Consider the following 19,108-nt stretch of genomic DNA (forward strand, 5'->3'; position numbering starts at 1 on the left):
TGTAGGGGCGATAATATTTATGCATCCCAGGGCCCATGGCAGTCTTAATCCGCCTCTGGAATCACCAATCTGCTATTAAAGTATCACATCATCAAATATCTTTAACATGGACAAGTTCCCTTTAACTGACCAGGATTGAAGGGTCTTACAACACCATCGGAAAAAGCATAGCAGCCTCATGAGAACTTTCTACTCCCCACACAGGGCAAAGATCCCAAATAGGGAGGATGTCTATCTGTCACAAAACCAGGGAATTGTAGTCACTCAGGTGGAATAATTGTGCCTTATTAACTGGGCAGGAGATAATTGGTGACTGAGGGACCCTCTTTGACTCAGATGAGGATCCCAAATCCACACCTCACCCCTGCCAAGTTTCTTCTATGGAATATGAGTACTGCTTCAGCGGTCTGACCAGCAGCATTCTGAGCACACAATGCAGCTTCCTTTTTTTGTACAAGACTCTGATGGTCACTAAAATCCTAGTGACTTAGCCAAAAGCCTTAGATATTGTGGTGATGTCACAGTAGCAGGGTAAGAACAGACTGATTGTTACTGTACAGAGGTAATACACACAGTGTATTATAAATACAGTGATGTCACAGTACGAATGATGTCATAGTAGAAGAATAATGTACAGAGTGATTTTACAATACAGGCGGTCCCCTACTTAAGAACACCCGACTTACAGATGACCCCTAGTTACAAACGGACCTCTGGATATTGTTAACTTACTGTGCTGTATAGGGATAATTAAAACAGTACATGGATAATAGGAAGTGATGTCATAGTACATTTAATCTTACATGATAATAATAATTCCTTTATTTATATAGCACACACAGAGCCTACCAAATTACTCCCTCTCCCCAAGGGGGCTCACAATCTAATCAACCTACCAGTATGTTTTTGGAGTGTGGGAGGAACCTGGAGGAAACCCATGCAAACACGGAGAGAACATAGAAACTTTTTGCAGATGTTGACCCAGGGACTTGAACCCAGGTCCCCAGCGCTGCAAGGCTGTAATGCTAACCACTAAGCCACCGTGCTGCCCACATGCATCATAACTAGACCAAGGTCTTCAAAAGAGTGATTACACTACTCTATCTACACGCCCATTAAAAAGTCTGTACTCCATTTACTTCTATGGGAATTCCGACATGGCACACAAGACTCGCCCATGCTGTAAGCTGGCATCACAGAGAAATAAAGGGTTCATGTTGGACATGTTAGCATTTTGGCAGCTTGGAAATAATGCAAGACATACTATTGATTTAATAGATCTTCAAAGGCTTCACATATTGCCAAATAAAGCCTATGTCCACATTAACCTGTGTCTTTGTGTTTGCAATGCTTGAACACTGGGGACAGTTTGCACAAGCTCTGAGGGGTCCGTGTTCTTGGTACCTATTTATTCCTGTAGTACATACATTCTGAATGTCATATGCACCATTACATTAAACCTAAAGACTTAAAATTATGAGATGTCAGATGTTTTCTTTTAAGAGTATTTCATTTTCCTGGCGTCTTATCCCTTTTCCCATGAATGGGTTAAGACACCTTTCCCATGGAAGAATATTGAGGTGGGATAAGGGGGCATGTCAATTCATGCCTCTGGAGTTTCAGAGAGAAATGTGATAGGAGAAGGCGTTTCTTCGGTGACATAAGGCGCGTTCTTGCACTTCTGGCTATTTGCTTTTGGGCTGACATTCATCTTGTTTTATGAGCTGGGAATCCCCAGTGTTTGGGCGACAATCAGATCTTCTGTGTATCTCCATCTGATATACTACTTCATCTTACAGACCCCTTTGTATTCTTTTGTCAGTCTAGATACAAACTTAAACAAATAGAAAAATAATAGTAGAGTATAATAATGCTATAATTTAATAATAAAAAGCGGGCACGCAAATAATATAGGATCCAAAAATCTTCATGTAACTTTTAATTAGACATTCAAGTCCAAATCTATTTAGTCCGAGCCAAACCCTCCTCTAGTTGTCTGCAACACATTTGTTTGTTTTCTACTAATAAGTCATACTTTGGGAAGTGGAGCAAATGTGCATTGAACAGAAATCATAAAAAGTTGTTTGCAGACAATAGACATTTTAATGGATCCGTTAGACCATTCCATTATCCATTCCAAATCCATAAATATTCTGATTCAATTCTGATTTGTATCAAATCTTCAGATCAAGGAATTGATTTGCTCATCTCTTCTGGTGATGTAAATGTACGTATATCACTCCCTTCAGAAATAAAACATGTACAAGAACTGCTTTTAAAGAGGACCTGTCACCCATATCAAAGGCATTAGGAGCTAGTGCTACAACAGATGTAGCAGTGTTACACCCCCGATAACGCTAGCAGACACTGCCATGCTGTACACTAGAAACGCAGGACCGCGCTGTAAACGGTCCTGCATTTTCATGAGGGGCAGGATTAGGGGCGATGACTGCGAATGAAGCTCGGCAGTAACCGCCGGCCTATGGAGTTGGAGGAGGGGACCGCCCCCTCATGGATACGCCCGACAACTTACAGCACCGTCTGGCGTTTCTATTATACAATTGTCTGCTAGCATTATCAGAGGTTTCCAATAACGCTTACAACACGGTCTGGCGTTTCTATTGTACAACGCGGCAGTGTCTGCTAGCATTATCAGAGGTTTCCGATAACGCTTACAGCACGGTCCGGCGTTTCTATTGTACAACGCGGCAGTGTCTGCTAGCATTATCAGAGGTTTCCGATAACGCTTACAGCGCGGTCCGGCGTTTCTATTGTACAACGCGGCAGTGTCTGCTAGCATTATCAGAGATTTCCGCTCACTTTAGTAAGCGGCTCCTAGTGCCTTTTATATGGGTGACAGGTCCTCTTCTAGCACTGCCTCATTGTGTTTTTCATTTACTTATAGCCAGTTATTTCAGAATCTACCTAAATATTGCTCCACAAACTTTCATTAAGAAGATAATATTGTGCTGCTATATCTATGAGACCTGGTGGTCTGGGTGAGATTAGTACAGAACTAAAAGGAGAGCATCACCACTCCCGCCAAGTCCGTTGTATACTTGTATCCCTCATAATATAAGGGTGCTTTTACACATAAAGTTTATATATGAAAAATCAGGCCTTCATTAGTCAATAAATTTGATTTCCATTGATGTTTTTTGTGATTTTGTTGTCAGCACATTCAACTTTATACAGAACAAAGTATTCAATGAGAATATTTCATTCATTCACATGTCATTACACTATTGAGGGTCAGCTTGGAGTGAAGGACCACCAATTATGCCTGGGTTATAACCCTGCTACTAATTTTACCAAAATGTACTGTATTTTATTGTTACCTTTCTACCCAACAATCGATTGATTTGGTTGAAATAATCTTTGTTGACGCTCATCATAAATGCCTCATGTTGTTCCTGCTTTAAAATTGAGAATTGAGGCCCAGAAGATTTAGGTTATACCCTCATGAGATCTAAAAATGTAGAAAAAAATGTTATTGAGTGTCTGATTGTGCAGTTCTTCATCATGGTTCCCTCACGCTTAATGCTGCTCCAAGCAGCGCTAACAGCACCCAATATCTAAGCCTCTCCTGTGTGTTGGACATAAGAGGACTGCCGACAGCAGCCTCCACCAGGTGTCCATCTGATCCTCCTTCTAAATAATGTCATTCTTAAGTAAATGGCTTTTTAAATAGATTTTGATGATGTATTGCTATTAATTAGACTTAATTATATTGAAGGCTTGTTGTTTCTCTGAAGACAGATTTGCATGTTTATAGATTGTACTTGTGTATTTAGCCACCTGAGTCATCCTAGACTTTGCGTCCTAAAAGCCAGGACCTAGCTGCACAGATGGTGCTTTTGGGGCACTTATGGCACATTTAGCTTACTTACAAGGACACAGCTTTATGAATCTATAAGAGGTGGCATAAAAGCCATTACCAAAGTGAAGTGTTCATCTAACCAAAACTCTGCAGCTATAGAAAATTGTGGAAACCATTTAGGTTTAGGGTTGACTCTCCATGGTGGTCCGCTGTGAAAAGCCACTTCCATCCAGATTTGAACAAGTCAACTGCCACAAGGCTTCATGTTTCACTTCACAGATGAAGTGATGCCTTGTGTGTACAATGCATAGAATATAGATGCAACTCATTTGTTTGCATCATTTGTAAAGCTCTTTAGTCTGCTTCTATATGCAAATACAAGTGTTATATCCTGGAGAGCTTTATTTGCATGTTGCGCAGTGTAGAAGAATGGAGCAGCGCTACAGTCTATCCATCCAGAGCTTCACAGGATAGATTTTATTATCAGTCCAACTTTGCTATGTGTATATTACGGGGAGAGGGGTCCTGTGCACTCATGAGTTTCACTACGGTTTAATTATAAAACCAGATCGGAGAAGTCATCTGAAAAGTATTTTACTGTGTGGAGCTAGAGGAGGTGATATTGGCAGTAAGAGTTAATGGTGCCCGCTGCCACTTATTTTAGCACCCTTTCGCCCGGGGGATGATGGAGCACACTTGTTTACATGAAAGTCATTTCAGGTCTATTACAAACTAGGGCAATAAGCAGTCACTGCTCTTGTTAACAAGGCGAGAGGGTTAATGGCCCGTTTCATTGCTAACAACTTTTCCAAACACGTTCCTTTAGTCCGAGTCCTTTTAAGTAGCCTGAAGCATCAGCCAATAACACATTTCATTACACAAAGGGCGAACACTTTGTAGATGGGTGGTGTGTGGGGGACTCGGGATGGTATTAAAGTGCACCTGCTTACATCTCAGTTTTAACCAATTAGGTGCTAAAACTTTTTTGAAACATTACTGTGATCCATGGGGGGTCCCAGAAGTTTGGCGCCCAACAATTTGACATTTATCCTGTGGATAGGTGATGAGACCTTCTAGACGTGACTGGAGATACAAGTCATGCTGGGTGGGTCTCACTGACATTAGTTATACGGCACAGTGTGAAATAATATTCACAATGACTAATAATGGTTTCTCAGTATATTTATTAAACATGATCAATAGGTTCAGTGTACCTCTAAATAATAAAAACTACAGCTCCCACCAGAACAATTCCATCAAATAAAAAGAGAAATGTTATTAGTCAAAAGTCAGACACAGATATTATATGTAATTTGAAGGGGACACTCCAATCATTTTAGGTGGTCAATACTACAGACAGTCCTCGGGTTATGTACAAGATAGGTTCTGTAGGTTTGTTCTTAAGTTGAATTTGTATGTAAGTCAGAACCGTATACTTTATAATTTTAACCTCAGTCAACATTTTTTTGGTCTCTATGACTATTGGGTTTTAAAAATGTTGGGTTGTCATAAGAACCAGGATTAACAATAACAGACACCTTTCATAACTGTTACAGCTGTTTATTGTAGCCAAAGGCTCAGGTACAGGGAATTACCAAAATCCAGAGGTCCGTTTGTAACTAGGGGCCGTCTATAAGTCGGGTGTTCTTAAGTAGGGGACCGCCTGTACAGTCCATGCCTTTTCAATGGGGCTGCCTTTAGAAGTAAATGGACCAGCAGTTTCATTTGTATGGGGGAACTTGGAGCCTCTGTTCTCACGTTCATTTGGGGTAAGACCCTAGACAGTTGTCTGTTTTCTGGTATAAAGACGATAAATGACATTAACGGAATTGCTGTGATCATATGCCCCACTTATATTGCTAAATTACCAGAAAAATATAAAAGCTCTGGCCCTTAGGAGGTGGGAATGAAAATGAAAATTGTAAGTTTCGCCATTGTGGGAAGCGGTTGATACAAAAATTTGCTGCGGTGTCAATATGAACCTGCTGGTTCTTTAGGCAGATGCATATGTTTTTCGGTACCTTATTATTAGGTACAACGTCTAAGCCATTGTATAATATTTTCAATCTGCAGTGAAAGTCATTCACTCAATGGAGCGCTTTCAGCTCCATCTTCTCTTAATGCAAGTACTTAGTCTGACATATTGGAGGCAGCAGACAGTGCACAGTGTTTTCATTTCCCTGGCCAAAATAGAACTGTTAAGTTTTAAGAAAGGACAAAATAGTATACCGTATATAGTATACCGTATGTACAGGGGAAACAGGAGGTTTATTCTTCCCATGGATCTGTGCTGTGGATTCTGTTCCTCTATTTGGAAGTCCAAACCAGTTTCTTTCATTAGATTTTTGGTGGAGCTTGTGAGCCAAATGTGAATTTAGAATCTGCTTGGACACATCTTTTGTACGATACTTTATAACCGAGGCTAAAGGATATGACAAGTGAACTACATGAGGATCTGGTGACTGTAATATATTACACCTAATATCCCAATACATTTCTTCTAAACAATGTCCTCTAAAGCACAATGTACATTTATGTTGTAGGACGATGCCCTCTATTGGCAAACCTTAAAATTATGTAGCTATCCTAATACTAGTGTTCCACTTGAAATATAGGAAACATTTTTTTCTTCTCATTCCAATTATACTATAAGATTAACCCTTCAATGGCCTAATACTAGGTTTTCATGGCACATACTGTAGATTTGAAATGACAATTCCAGAAAAGTCTCCAGGCTCCAAAATTAGTTTCACAATAGAACCAAACCTTCATAACTAGATGCCAGCAGTAACATTTTTCAATTGTCTTATTAGGGGGTGATCTAGACAGAAGTGATGGACTGAGATTTGAGAGTAGTGGCATGCACAACCAATGGCATCGAAGTGCTACAGCCTACACACAGAAAACATAAATGCAAAAACCTCAAGAAAAAGTCATGTGTATCAAGTAGGCTAAGAAAATGAATATTTGTATTTCATTGCAACAAATTTTATTATGTAAATATCAGGCATCTATGCATGAAAGGTCTATATTATGCAAGACAATAAAAGGCCGTAATAATCTGCCCTCCGCCAGGAGTTGGAGGGCACACACGTATATCGTCTCTTCCTCAGGGGTTAGAGGCCACCACATAGTAGCTCCACGTGTGGCTTTTCACCTGACATTTTGGAGGTGTGTAGTTCAGTGACCATACCACGGTTTCATGACTTTGCCTTTTGCATGTTTTGTAAATGATTTTAAGCCCGTTTCTCGTGAATTCATATACAGTATATACTCGAGTATAAGCCGACCCGAGTATAAGCCGAGACCACTAATTTTACCATCAAAAACTGGGAAAACCTATTGACTCTAGTATGACGCGCCGCTGCTGACGTCATACTAGGCGCCGCCTGGGAAAGAAACATGGCGGCGCCCAGCACGAAGATTAGAGAAGACAGAAGACGGCCGCGGGAGCCAGAAGAGGACCCTCGCAGACATAGGGGGAGCAGCGCTGCACGTCGGGGCCACCGGAGGGTGAGTATATAAGTTTATTATTTTTTAAATAATTTTTTATGACTCGTGTTGACTGTATGACTCGTGTATAAGCCGAGGGGCCGTTTTTCAGCACATTTTTTGTGCTGAAAAACTCGGCTTATACACGAGTATATACGGTATTTGTGATGAAATAAAGATATTCATTTTCTTAGCCTACTGGACACACATCACTTTTTCTTGAGGTTTTTGCATATTGCTTAAGTCCTTTAGCAAATTTGATGCATTGTCTGGTAGTCCATGAGACAGCACAGCTGTGAGCTGGGGTATATTTGGGTAATACCGTAGGTTATACAAAGTTTGCCAGGCCCCACAATGCATGGGGGTCATCTTGTCCTCCTACACTGGCTACAGGAACAGCAATCACCCATGTGGAAAACTAGGCACTGAATAAGAAGGATCCCACAGAGGAGTATAGATATTTTATACAAGGTACTGAGCACTGGAAAACCATTGCTGAATGTATAATTCATTAAAGTTCTGTATATGTATGAATGGTGGACTTATTTTTATAGAATCTGAAATCATACACAAATTAAATGAATGTCAAATTCAATAGTAAAAAAAAAAAAAATTTGTTCAGCTCATTATGTATCCAGAGAAAATTTACCATGTCACATGACTGACCCCCAAAGAACACCTATTAAAACTACTTACCAATACCTTCATCTAGGTGTAAGCAGCTCTTACATTGTGAATAATTGTGAAAAAGAACAATCAATAACATGATTTCACCTGGAGACTGACCACCTTGTGTTCACCATGATTCCTAGTTGGTTATCCCATGGATCTTGTATTGGTTAGATGATGCAGTGTCTCATAACAGGGCTAATTGCCCAGCTATATTACTGTATTGTGCAGTAAGATATAAAAATAACCTGCAGAATATTAAACTCATGTACTGTATATTAGGAAAAATTATACGATTTCCCATTTGTTGATATGCGGTTCATATATATATATATATTCCTCATACTCTGCCTGAAAAAAAGTCAAATGAATGATATCCTTGTCCGGAGGGAGGAAAACATGGCTTTTTTTTTTTTTTTCTACCATAAACACCTGACCTCCTTTTGGGTTGGTATTGCAGCTCAGTTGTATAGTTGTGAACAAATAGGTAGTCACAATTACTCTTGCACAGTGAACCTACTTTCTCTCATTATGGGGGGTCCTAGTACCCTCAGTCATTAGACACCTGTCCTTTAGGCTGCCCGCACACAAACCTTTCCCAGGCTGTAAATGGTCTGTTGTAGATTACCCGAGCAGCAAAGTTGGAAAGGATTAGGACCTGCTCCGAGTCTTGTGGCTCAAGCAGTCGGCTCAGACACGGCCAAAATTCTGGTTGTGTGTATGTATTCTTAAGGGATGCATTATATTTGTACATAAACCCCTTTCAAGAAATTCACTCATTTTCAAATTCACTATCGTTCAGGTATTTTCATACTAGCGTACAGGCAGTCCCCGGGTTACGTACAAGATAGGGTTTGGAGGTTTGTTCTTAAGTTGAATTTGTATGCAAGTCGAAACTGTATATTTTATAATTGTAGATCCAGACAAAAAAAAATTTGGCCCCAGTGACAATTGGAGTTAAAACATTTTTTTCTGTAATGGGACCAAGAATTATCAATAAATCTTCATTACAGACACCTTACAGCTGATTATTGCAATCAGGGACTTTAGTAAAGCATTCAGAAAGCTTCACCAGAGGTCAGAGGGGTCTGTCTGTAACTATGGGTTGTCTGTAAGTCAGGTGTCCTTAAGTAGGGGACCGCCTGTACTCAGCTGGGAACAGATTTGCCATTATATGACCAAAAAGTTTCATCACAGAGTGAAATGTTGAAGATTGAATATTCAATCACATTCTTTTCTCTTTTTTGCTACATTTTTGGGTGCATCAGTGGATCCATTTTTTTGCGACTTCTTCATCCTCCCAGCAAGTATTGAGGTTTCTTGGATTGTGGCGGATTAATTTTGGAACCCAAATGTTGATGTTAAAAAAAAAAAAAAAAACAACTCTACTCTTTAGATTAGAATCCTTTACTCAAATATTTAGGACTATTGTGTGCCGTAAAAAAAAAAAAAAAAACATTAAAAAAGCCTCCCCAGAAGACAGGCACATATCTCCAAGTCAAAAGGTAAATTTCCCCAAATGTTTGATGCGTCAAAGCCCATTTACGCCTCAATGGGATACTCCACATCCTTCACCATCCGAAGCAGTAAATGGTAACAATGTTGCAAAAAGCCCAAAACCTCAAAAACCTTATTTTGTGGCTTTTTGAAGTGAAGGGACAAGTAGTCAGAGGTTCTGCCACTGCCTCTAATGCTAACAAGTGCATAACATCTAGAACAATGATAATGGTAGTGCTGTTATTAACCCCTTACCGCCAAAGCCACTTTTCACCTTCCTGACAGGGCCATTTTTTTTAAATCTGACATGTCACTCTAAGTGGTTATAACTTTGGAACACTAACATATCCAAGTGATTTGGAAATTGTTTTCTCATGACACTTAGCAACAACATTTTTCAACTAAAATGAAGTACTATGTGTTGTTGAAAATGTTCTACTTCTTCCATACGTAGTCATAACAGCAAAAAACCTTGATAACTAACATTAACCAAAAGTCTACTTTAGGTCCCCATGGTTTTTTATGCATTCTCTCATTTTTGTAAGATGTTATGGGGCTTTGAACTTTAGGTGCAATTTCTCAAATTTTCATTAAAAAAAAACACAAAATCACGCTTTTGCTGATCCTACTATGGTTTCCAAGTCACTTAGAGACCTAAATAAAAGTAAAACCCCATAAATTACCCCATTATAGAAACTACACCCTTAATGTATGTAAAACAACTTTCATGAAGTTTGTTAACCCTATAAATGTTTTACAGGGGATAAAAAAAAAATAATAAAAAAAAATCGGATACAATTTTGAAATTTACATATTTTTTTGGCTAAATGAATGTGTTTTTCAAAAAATGTACAAATTCTTAGGAGAAATTGGGTACCAAACTTTGTGGAGCATTTTGGTATTTTATCCACCGAGTGTAGCAATACCCCATATGGGGTGGTAACCTGCTGTATGGGCACACGCCAGGGCATCAAAGGGAGGTTTGGCCATTCACTGCAGCTTATGCATTTTCACTAGTTATTGGCTATACAATCTTTATTTTTTTGGAAATTTGCAACATGAGATGCACTTTACGAATACTTCATTTTAGTGGGTCATTAGCTCATTGATGTGATTTTATTAACTCTTGAATGGCTAAATTTTGGGTACATACACCGTACCATAAAAATAGCATATTTTCTTTGTTCTATAGGTCACTACGATTATGGTGATAGCTCATTTATATAGTTAAAAAAAAAAAAATATTTCTTTACAATTTTACTGAAGAAAAACTAATACAGAGAAAATCTAATTTATTTTCATATCGCCATCTTTTCGGAGATCGGAGGGGCGGTCCGATTTAGTGTGCGAGACCCTGGCGCATAAGGGGTTAATGGCTGCGCTCAGGGGAAACTCCGATCGCGGGTGCTAGCTATAACATACAGCGCGCACCCAATACTTCTGGTACCGGCTCAGTTCAGGAGCCGATGCCAGTAGCATGACATAATAATACTCCCGCCATGCAGTACTATTATTATTATGGTGGGAAGGGGTTAAACTTTGGTTGGACAGCGGGGCAATAGAACGTAATAGAAATCCCTACCCACCAATATAATTATTGAGCATTTTGGAATGTACCCTTGTGTCACATAGTGACTGGAAATGTAGAGTGTGGGCCACATACAGCTGCTGCATTGTCTGGTTGGACACTAATCGAAGGAAAAGTATAATATGGCAGAATGCAAAAGACATTTTAGAATACATTGGATACATCCCTTTCTGCAGAAGACAAGATTCATATAAACCTGGTTGGCCTGCACAGAGCCTCAACTGCATTAGACAAATTTTGGATATTTACGATTGTAAGCCTTTTGTTCAACGTTAGTGTCTGACTTTGGGACGTGTGTCCACTAACCCTAAAGGCACATTCCAATACGGTGCGGGTCCCCATCCTAGAGGAGTGGATTACAGCATATAAAGTTGGGGTCAGACTCCATGGCTTTTGTTATTGGGCAATTGCTCCAAAACTTTTGGTTATAAAAGGTTGTCCACTTTTACACAGAGAGACCCATCCTCATTAGGTGTAATTATAATCCTCTGCAATAAAACAAGTCTACAGTCTGATATCAATAAATCAATAATTTATTCATCTAAAAAAAGTGTGTAAAAGTATAGACCTTTTGTTCACAAGGTATATATGAAGCACATTTATATTGAAGAACCTTTAACTTAGGTTTTTTTTTCCCCATTGTTTTTTTTTTTTTTTTTTTATCAAAGTCTTTCTGAATGTGAGGTACCAGAGGACAGATTAAAATTTCTTTTGGCTCTCCAGAAAAGTTTGCCTCCTTTCACTCGTTTCTGGCAGGGCTTCATTTCCCATATTCAGTTTTTTTGTTTACGGCTATTTATAGATATTTGTAAATGTGTGTATATATAATATTTATATTTATATATATTTATATATTTTATATATAAAATGGAAAAACACAGCCAGTAAATGCTTTAAAAATTAGTTCATTGAGAAATGTACAACTTTTACAATTTTTTTTAAAAAAGTGATATATATTTCTATATACAAATACATTATTTTTTTAATCTTTGTCACAGATCAGAATTTTTTTTTCTTCCAGAACTGGCAAAAACTTTACATGTCTGAATTTGTCAGAAATTTAGAGTAACATTTCCAATGAAAAGCAGAATGGATGTCGGGTGATGTGCAAATGGCATCCCTTAACTTGTTCTGTGTTGCAGTTTCAATACAACAGCTATTTTACTCGCTTTTCTCCATGCTACAACCAAATACGTCCTTAAATAGTAAATGATGAAAAAGAATAACACATAAATATCTAGAAAGGATATATGGACTTGAGAAAAGAGCTGCCTGTATGTTCCATGCTTTGTATTGGATTGCCACTGAGCTCAGTCTTCTGTAGAAAGGAGGAGATGTGTGGATTGCTTTCATATGCACAGTATAGGAAACCCTCAGTGTATTGTGTCAGCTTCTCCCGTAAGTTAACCACTTTTCAGTTTTGGCAAGTTCACCAAATACGACCAATTGGACGGGACACACAAAGATATAGCTTCACTATGGTCAAGATAAGGACCTGTGACTTTATAGCCTTGCAGCAATGGCGACTTATTATCATCAGAAGACACTACTGTGATCAGGAAGCTCAGATATAACTCAACTCCCATTGTGTGCAGGGAATAACATGGATCAGCAGGTTAAAATACTGCCTTATTTTAGGTGACATCCATCTTCTTCATTTATAATCTTGTATACAACCAGCAGAGTTTGCAAACCATATCATTATAGATGGCAATGTATGCAGCTACTGCTGGCAATTGGTTGTTTTCACTGGACCATGCAATGCATTATAGTCAATAGTTACTGGTGTCTGATTACACATTGCAGCAATCTCCAGTGCAGCGCACAACATTGGAAATGACATTCATGTGAATCCAACAACCAGCCGGGTAATCTGCCCTGCACATGGATGGAGAGGCACTGCTATATATGTGATATGTAATGGAATAAGGTCAAATTCATTCCTCCCAATCCTAGTCAAGCAACTAAACACCAACAAAAACACCTTTGATGGCAGAAATGGATGTCTGGTGACTACGTATGAGGGAATTTAGTTTTGCTACACAATTTAGTTGTTAAATTAGCTTCCAATACTAGAAGCATGGAATGTAATTGTAATTTCCATTGGGGAAACACCGCTACCTGATTGTCACTTTCTAGGAGAACAGAGAAAAGTCGGCTTCTGACACAGCATCAACACTGAAGAGGTGTCCCCGGCTTTAGCTGCCGCATACACAGATGGGTCATATACTGGATAAAGAATACTGACAGTTTTGGCACGAAAACAAACCTGGATCAGAATAAATTGAGCATGATGGGCTTGGATGATGATAAGGCCAATATGATACATATGAAATGCTAATACTGATGGCCTGGTCTGGGCAGGTTGAAGTGCTCTGAGAAGCTGATACAATAACTGAGTTGAACATTGGGCTATAAAGACTTCCGCACCATTACTATAGATACTAGCCAGGCTTTTCCCTGGCACAGTACTGGGAGTTTCGCTCATGTCTGCTTTATTAGGTCTCTGCGGCTGCGTTGATCTATTGCTGGATTGCCAGGCTCCTCCCAGGTATACACAGCCCTGACTTACTTACATCCATGTATTTGCTTGTACTGGTACTTCTTAGTGTATGTTTTGTGTTGCACAGAAACAAGTGTTCCGGATGAAGTGCATTTCCTCCATGCAACAGGTCCAATAGGAGACTTAATACACAGCAACAACAGAGCACTCTGAACGTTGGTCAAGGCATGACAAATGTATTCAGAGAATGTCCATGACCATGTTATACATTTGTGTGAGCACCGTGAAGTGTACAGGTAGGCATGACGTTCGGTCCTGAGTAGCTGGGTTACACGTCAACCACGAGAGGGCGTTGTACTGCTCAAGCACAAACCTAGACCAAATAAAAGATAATAAGTAAAAGTTCTCTTAACAATACTACAACTATTACATGTACAATTATATCCACCCCCCTCCCCCCTGTAATTGACTGTAAAATGTTACCTTAGTACATCTGATGTGGTTTTGGAATCCAAAGGATGAGGAACACGTTGTGAAGTGCGCGCAGGTATGAGGTCATCATTTTGAGATATAGAAATATGATGATGAAGTGAAGCCTGCAAATGATACAAAAGAAAACCTGTTATACTGACCTGTGACACTTAACATATACACACAACTTAAATTATAGTCAAAACCGAGACCTAGCGGATAAATTCCTAGCGGGCCACAATGACTGTAAATACTGGCCCAGCTGCAGACCCATCTAATCTGGAAAGGATTTACTTGCCATACTACAACACTCTTTCCAAGTGATCTGGGTTGTGACAAGTAGAAATAAAAGGAAATGGAGCTAGACATGGAAGGAGTGAGTATTCACTACACAGTGACCATGGGCTTGACGGAATGCACTGCACTGAGCTCATGCCCTTTCAAGATTTCACCTTCTGAGATGAGACTGTAGCACTTGTTCCTCTCCCCAACCTGCAAACCAGCACACTACTAGTAGGTGATCAACCCACTTTTAGGCGGAAGGAGGTAGGGGACTGGCTATGCAGCAGTGTTAGTACATTTCAGTGTCTTTTACCGCAGCGACGGCACGGGGGCAATAGATATAGTGATTTCACATTATAGGAATATTTTTCTCTTGAGTGTTGTGACCACAACAAAATTCACTACAGAACGCATTGCAAACTGCGTTTTTTCTGTAATTTGTTGTGGATTATTTTGTACGTGGCCTGGTATGATTTGTGTGTCAGGTCTGCTTTTAGCCCGGATATCATTCATACTTCAAGTTAACTTGGAAAGTATGGCTTGTATATTCAGAACAGCAATAGTTTTGTATTAACCCTTTCATTGAAAACAAAGGTGGAGTTTTTACCTTTAAAAATAAGGGACACTGGTTTTGCGCTTGTGGGCAGGATGACCAAAACCATTCAGGCAGGTTTTCAGCTTTTGCTGTGGAGACATAGTAACCAAGAGCCAAAGGCTGCTGCTTCAGTTCTTCTGGCGTTTCTCTGGAAAGAAGCCTCTCTCCTTGACTCTGTAATGAAATATGAGCAAAGAGGATCAAACACTGGACAACAAAATCATAGCACAGCAGTAGCATGTGAACTTCTACACATCTCCTATTACACTAGCAAAAAACTTCATTCAGTATTAATCTGCTTTTTTTTGTGTTCCCTACATATCCTACATTGGTTTAGGTGTAGGAATCAATATGCAGACACATATGTCAAAATGGATTTGCATCCTTCAGAATAGAGAACATATATGACATTTGAAAGCACTTTCATTTTATAGTCTAGTGGATGTCAAGTCAAGAAAATAAAAACCTTGGCAACAGCATAAAAAAACACAAGTTACCTTCCTATGGGTGAAAAGGTAGACTTGCGAAAACCACAATACAGAAGCCATTGCGGAGTGACCTGAGGTAAACCTACTATACACAGTGCAGGGGGAAAAGCACATTACTGCTCTGTATTCATTGATATTTTACTCTCTTAAAAGTTAACAGAAAGATTCCTTAAACCAGGGTTGCACAACTCGTGGCCCACATGCTGCTTCCTGCAGAGACCAATGAACCATCCATGATAGCAGTGGTCATTGGTGCAGGAGACCCGGTAGAAGTGAGTACATGTGATATGTCCTCACCGTCTAACACTGGCTGTATGTGCTGGCGTCAGGACCCATAGTATAGCATACTCTTAGATAATGTTAGGACATGTCAGCTGTTCTGTACTCCCTGCTCGTCTCCTCTCCTGCTCTAGGCACTGAACTTGCCCAGGGTCCTGTCTCAAGCACATAGAACCAGTGTCTGGATCTTGAGCAGTGCAGCAGTAAGGAGAAGGGGAGCCTGGAGAAGTGAGCCTTTGTTTGAAGCTGCACGTGTCCCTTGCTGAAGTGTCTAGCACCTCTAAGCAGAGGTTTTTTTTGCCAGGAATGTTTTCAAGAGTAGCCTGTCCCTATCCTTATCTTGAGTAACATGGATGACACTGATCTGGAACAAATACACTGAAGCCAGGAATTCCATCCAGGTCATCAAGGAAACATAAGATAGGTTGCAAGTGACAATGTACTAGAATACAATACAGAACAGTTATGATAAAGTTATGCCACACTAATGTAGACATATACAGGGAGTCCCCAGGTTACATACAAGATAGGGTCTGTAGGTTTGTTCTTAAGTTGAATTTGTATGCAAGTCGGAACTGTATATTTTGTCATTGTAATGGCAGCCAGAACTTTTTTTGGTCTGATTTTAAAAATGTTGGGTTGTCATAAGAATCGGGATTAACAATAAAGCTTCATTACAGACACCAGTGATAACTGTTATAGATGATTATTGTAGCCTAGGACTAAAGTACAATAAATTACCAATATCCAGAGGTCCGTTTATAACTAGGGGTCGTATGTAAGTCAAGTGTTCTTAAGTAGGGGACTGCCTGTACATTCAAAATTGTCTTTACATAACCAACAACATGGCTGGATCACTGGAGAGTAAAAATTAATGTCAGGTTTCCAAACCCGATGTCAGGTTTTCTGAAAACGTAGATTTCTGGGTAGTACTTATAAACGCTTGAAATATACATCTATAGATTTTCTCAACATACCCGACTATGCTGAAAGTGTGATCCACCTCCAATGCCTGTTGGAGATCCAGGAGAGGAGTTGGGAGGAGAATGCAGATTCCCCTGAATCAAAATTCCTAGGTCATTTTCCATGTCAGGCATGTCCGGGAATGGCAGATCAAACATATCATCTGAAACAACATAGTTCACCATTAGTTACAACCAGATATTTCAGGAGATGGATGTTGCTGTTATTTTTACACACCACCAATATAAAATGTATGACAAAACAGTGTATATAAAACGCTTGGTATCAAAATAAAATTCCACAACAAGCAATACACCCTAACTAATAAGAATAATGTACACGACAAATTAATGGCAACTACAGGTTAATGGTCACCTCCTTGATGGGAACAATTAATAGCAGGAATGTCAGAGAGAAAGAACCATTAACAGTCATGTACAACACTGGTACAACCGGTAATGAAGTCTTCACAAATCTTTAATGGATGATTTAGCAAATTGCTTTGAAGGGCAAATGAAAAACACTAGCAGTCTATTTCAATAACATCAGTCACTTTCTTCTTTCCCACTGCCAATGATTAAGGAAGGTGGCAGTGGGTCCTTTGCAACCTGTAATATGTATAAAAAAGCCCCCACTAGTCTTTTCACTCACTTGTTGTAGAAATGGGAACGCAGGGGCCAAACTCAGTTTTTAATACTTCAGTACACACAGGTCAGTTATACATAGTGCTGAAAACATAAAATGCAGGCTCCAGAATTTGAAGCATGGCCATTCTTTGCCTGGAGTTTATTTGCAAATTTCACCTCTTTAAAAAGGTCAGAAAAGACATCTATGGGCATTTACTTAATTATTATATTTTTTCTAAAGTAATTTATGATATCCATTGGAGCCCAAAATAAAGGTGAACACAGTTCCCTATATTGGCAATGGTCAGTGAAAAGCTGTTCTAAGTCTGCTAAGATCAAAGAAGCTGTGCCATTGTGGGGAGCCCCCATCCATGAAATAATTTTCTTTTCCAATACAGATCGCTCGCGCTTCTCAACAGCAGGAGCGAAACTTGGCAGGTGAAACATGTGCCTTTTCTGGCTCATAGAGCAACCTCCGTTTGGGCGCTACAATCTGGTCTACAGACCCACAAGGGGCACTGTCTTTGGGACCCCAATTCAAGTGCATACAATTTGTGTATGGCTACTTAATACACAAGATGTCAAACAGCTACTCACCATTACTAAAGCCATCTTCATGTGGATAGTGACTAGGCGCAACCTGGGTTGTAGCTGAAGTAGGAAATACCAAGATGTGCGTGCATGATGCATCTTGTGGGGTGCTGAGCTGAGAGGTCTGCAGATTCAAGGCTGTGCTGCGACCAAAGACAGATCCCATGGTAACTGCATCTGTGGAGGGAAAAGTAAACATTATAGCCAGGATGAAGACCATTTCGCAGAATTGTGAATACAGGAGATCAATGTGAATCAAATATTTAGCTACGGCAAAGGTGTTTAAAAAGCCAAAGTAACTTAAAAAAATAGTAGAAAACAACCACGAAGTTGTAATGTAAGATAAAGGTAAAGGTAAAATAATCTAATCCTTGCAAGCTTTAACCCTGGAGAAGGCACAATGTTGTTCAGACTAAGGCTCAACACGTGTGTAATATGGCTGCATGTGTACAATAACTAGTTTTCCCACAGGAGTTCTGTCTGAGAAACATGCTCTGTGCAGAACCAAGCTCTGACAGGACCTCAAACACTGGACTGAGCAGGCATGCTGCGTTCAGTTCAGGGATACATGATTTGGTCTGGGAAATGCAGCCACTGGATGCTTAAATGTTGGTAGATTTCCCAAACAAATGCTCGTCCCATCTTTCAGGGAATGATCTCGCCTTTATGAAGTCCGGGGAAATCGGCATTGTTCTAAAAAAAAGACTTTATAAAGATATTGATATGAGCCAGAGGCGCCTGGGGCTACATCACCCGAGGGCCTCTTTTCTCCACCTCCTGCTAATATATGCAGGTCCCCTCTGACCCCGCCCACCTATCGGAGAGGGCGGGGTGTACGTATGTTAGCAGGAGGAAGAGTTGCTTGAGCAACGTAGCCCTGAGAGCCTCCAATTCATTTGAATATCTTTAAAATGCCTTTTTTTAGAATAATGCAAATGTCCAAGGACTTCATAAAAGCAAGATCATCCTCTGACAGACGGGACAAGCGAGAAAGTTTGGGACATCTAAACATCAGTAAATCTGATGGTAGATGTCCTTTAAGTCTGCTAACCCAAACAAGCACACTGATCTCCCTGTCAAAGTAAATGTGGATTGAATGTTCAGACATAGCTAGCAATTTTTCTTACACAAACTACTATTCACATTATATATTCATTTCCTTGGTTGATTTCATATTTGTTGGTTAGTTTTATGTAACAATTCTACATGGAATATAATGGTTTAGGTGACATATCGGGCATACC

The 19,108-nt window shown here is 39.7% G+C and overlaps 1 protein-coding gene across 1 annotated transcript in view; it reads right to left on the reverse strand.

The window, feature by feature from the left end:
• Positions 1-11,581: 11,581 nt before the first annotated feature.
• The window catches only part of MED13L (mediator complex subunit 13L), an 87,459-nt gene continuing 79,932 nt past the window's right edge, over positions 11,582-19,108 (reverse strand). The window contains exons 27-31 of the mRNA XM_072148118.1: positions 17,871-18,041; positions 16,662-16,810; positions 14,930-15,091; positions 14,053-14,165; positions 11,582-13,942 (exon numbers count right to left, since the gene is read on the reverse strand). Coding sequence (XP_072004219.1) covers positions 13,810-13,942; positions 14,053-14,165; positions 14,930-15,091; positions 16,662-16,810; positions 17,871-18,041 — 728 coding nt within the window. The 3' untranslated portion in view covers positions 11,582-13,809. The remainder of the gene's footprint in view (positions 13,943-14,052; positions 14,166-14,929; positions 15,092-16,661; positions 16,811-17,870; positions 18,042-19,108) is intronic.

The sequence above is a fragment of the Engystomops pustulosus genome, chromosome 1 (genome assembly GCF_040894005.1).
Source record: "Engystomops pustulosus chromosome 1, aEngPut4.maternal, whole genome shotgun sequence".
NCBI classification, from domain to species: Eukaryota; Metazoa; Chordata; class Amphibia; order Anura; family Leptodactylidae; genus Engystomops; species Engystomops pustulosus.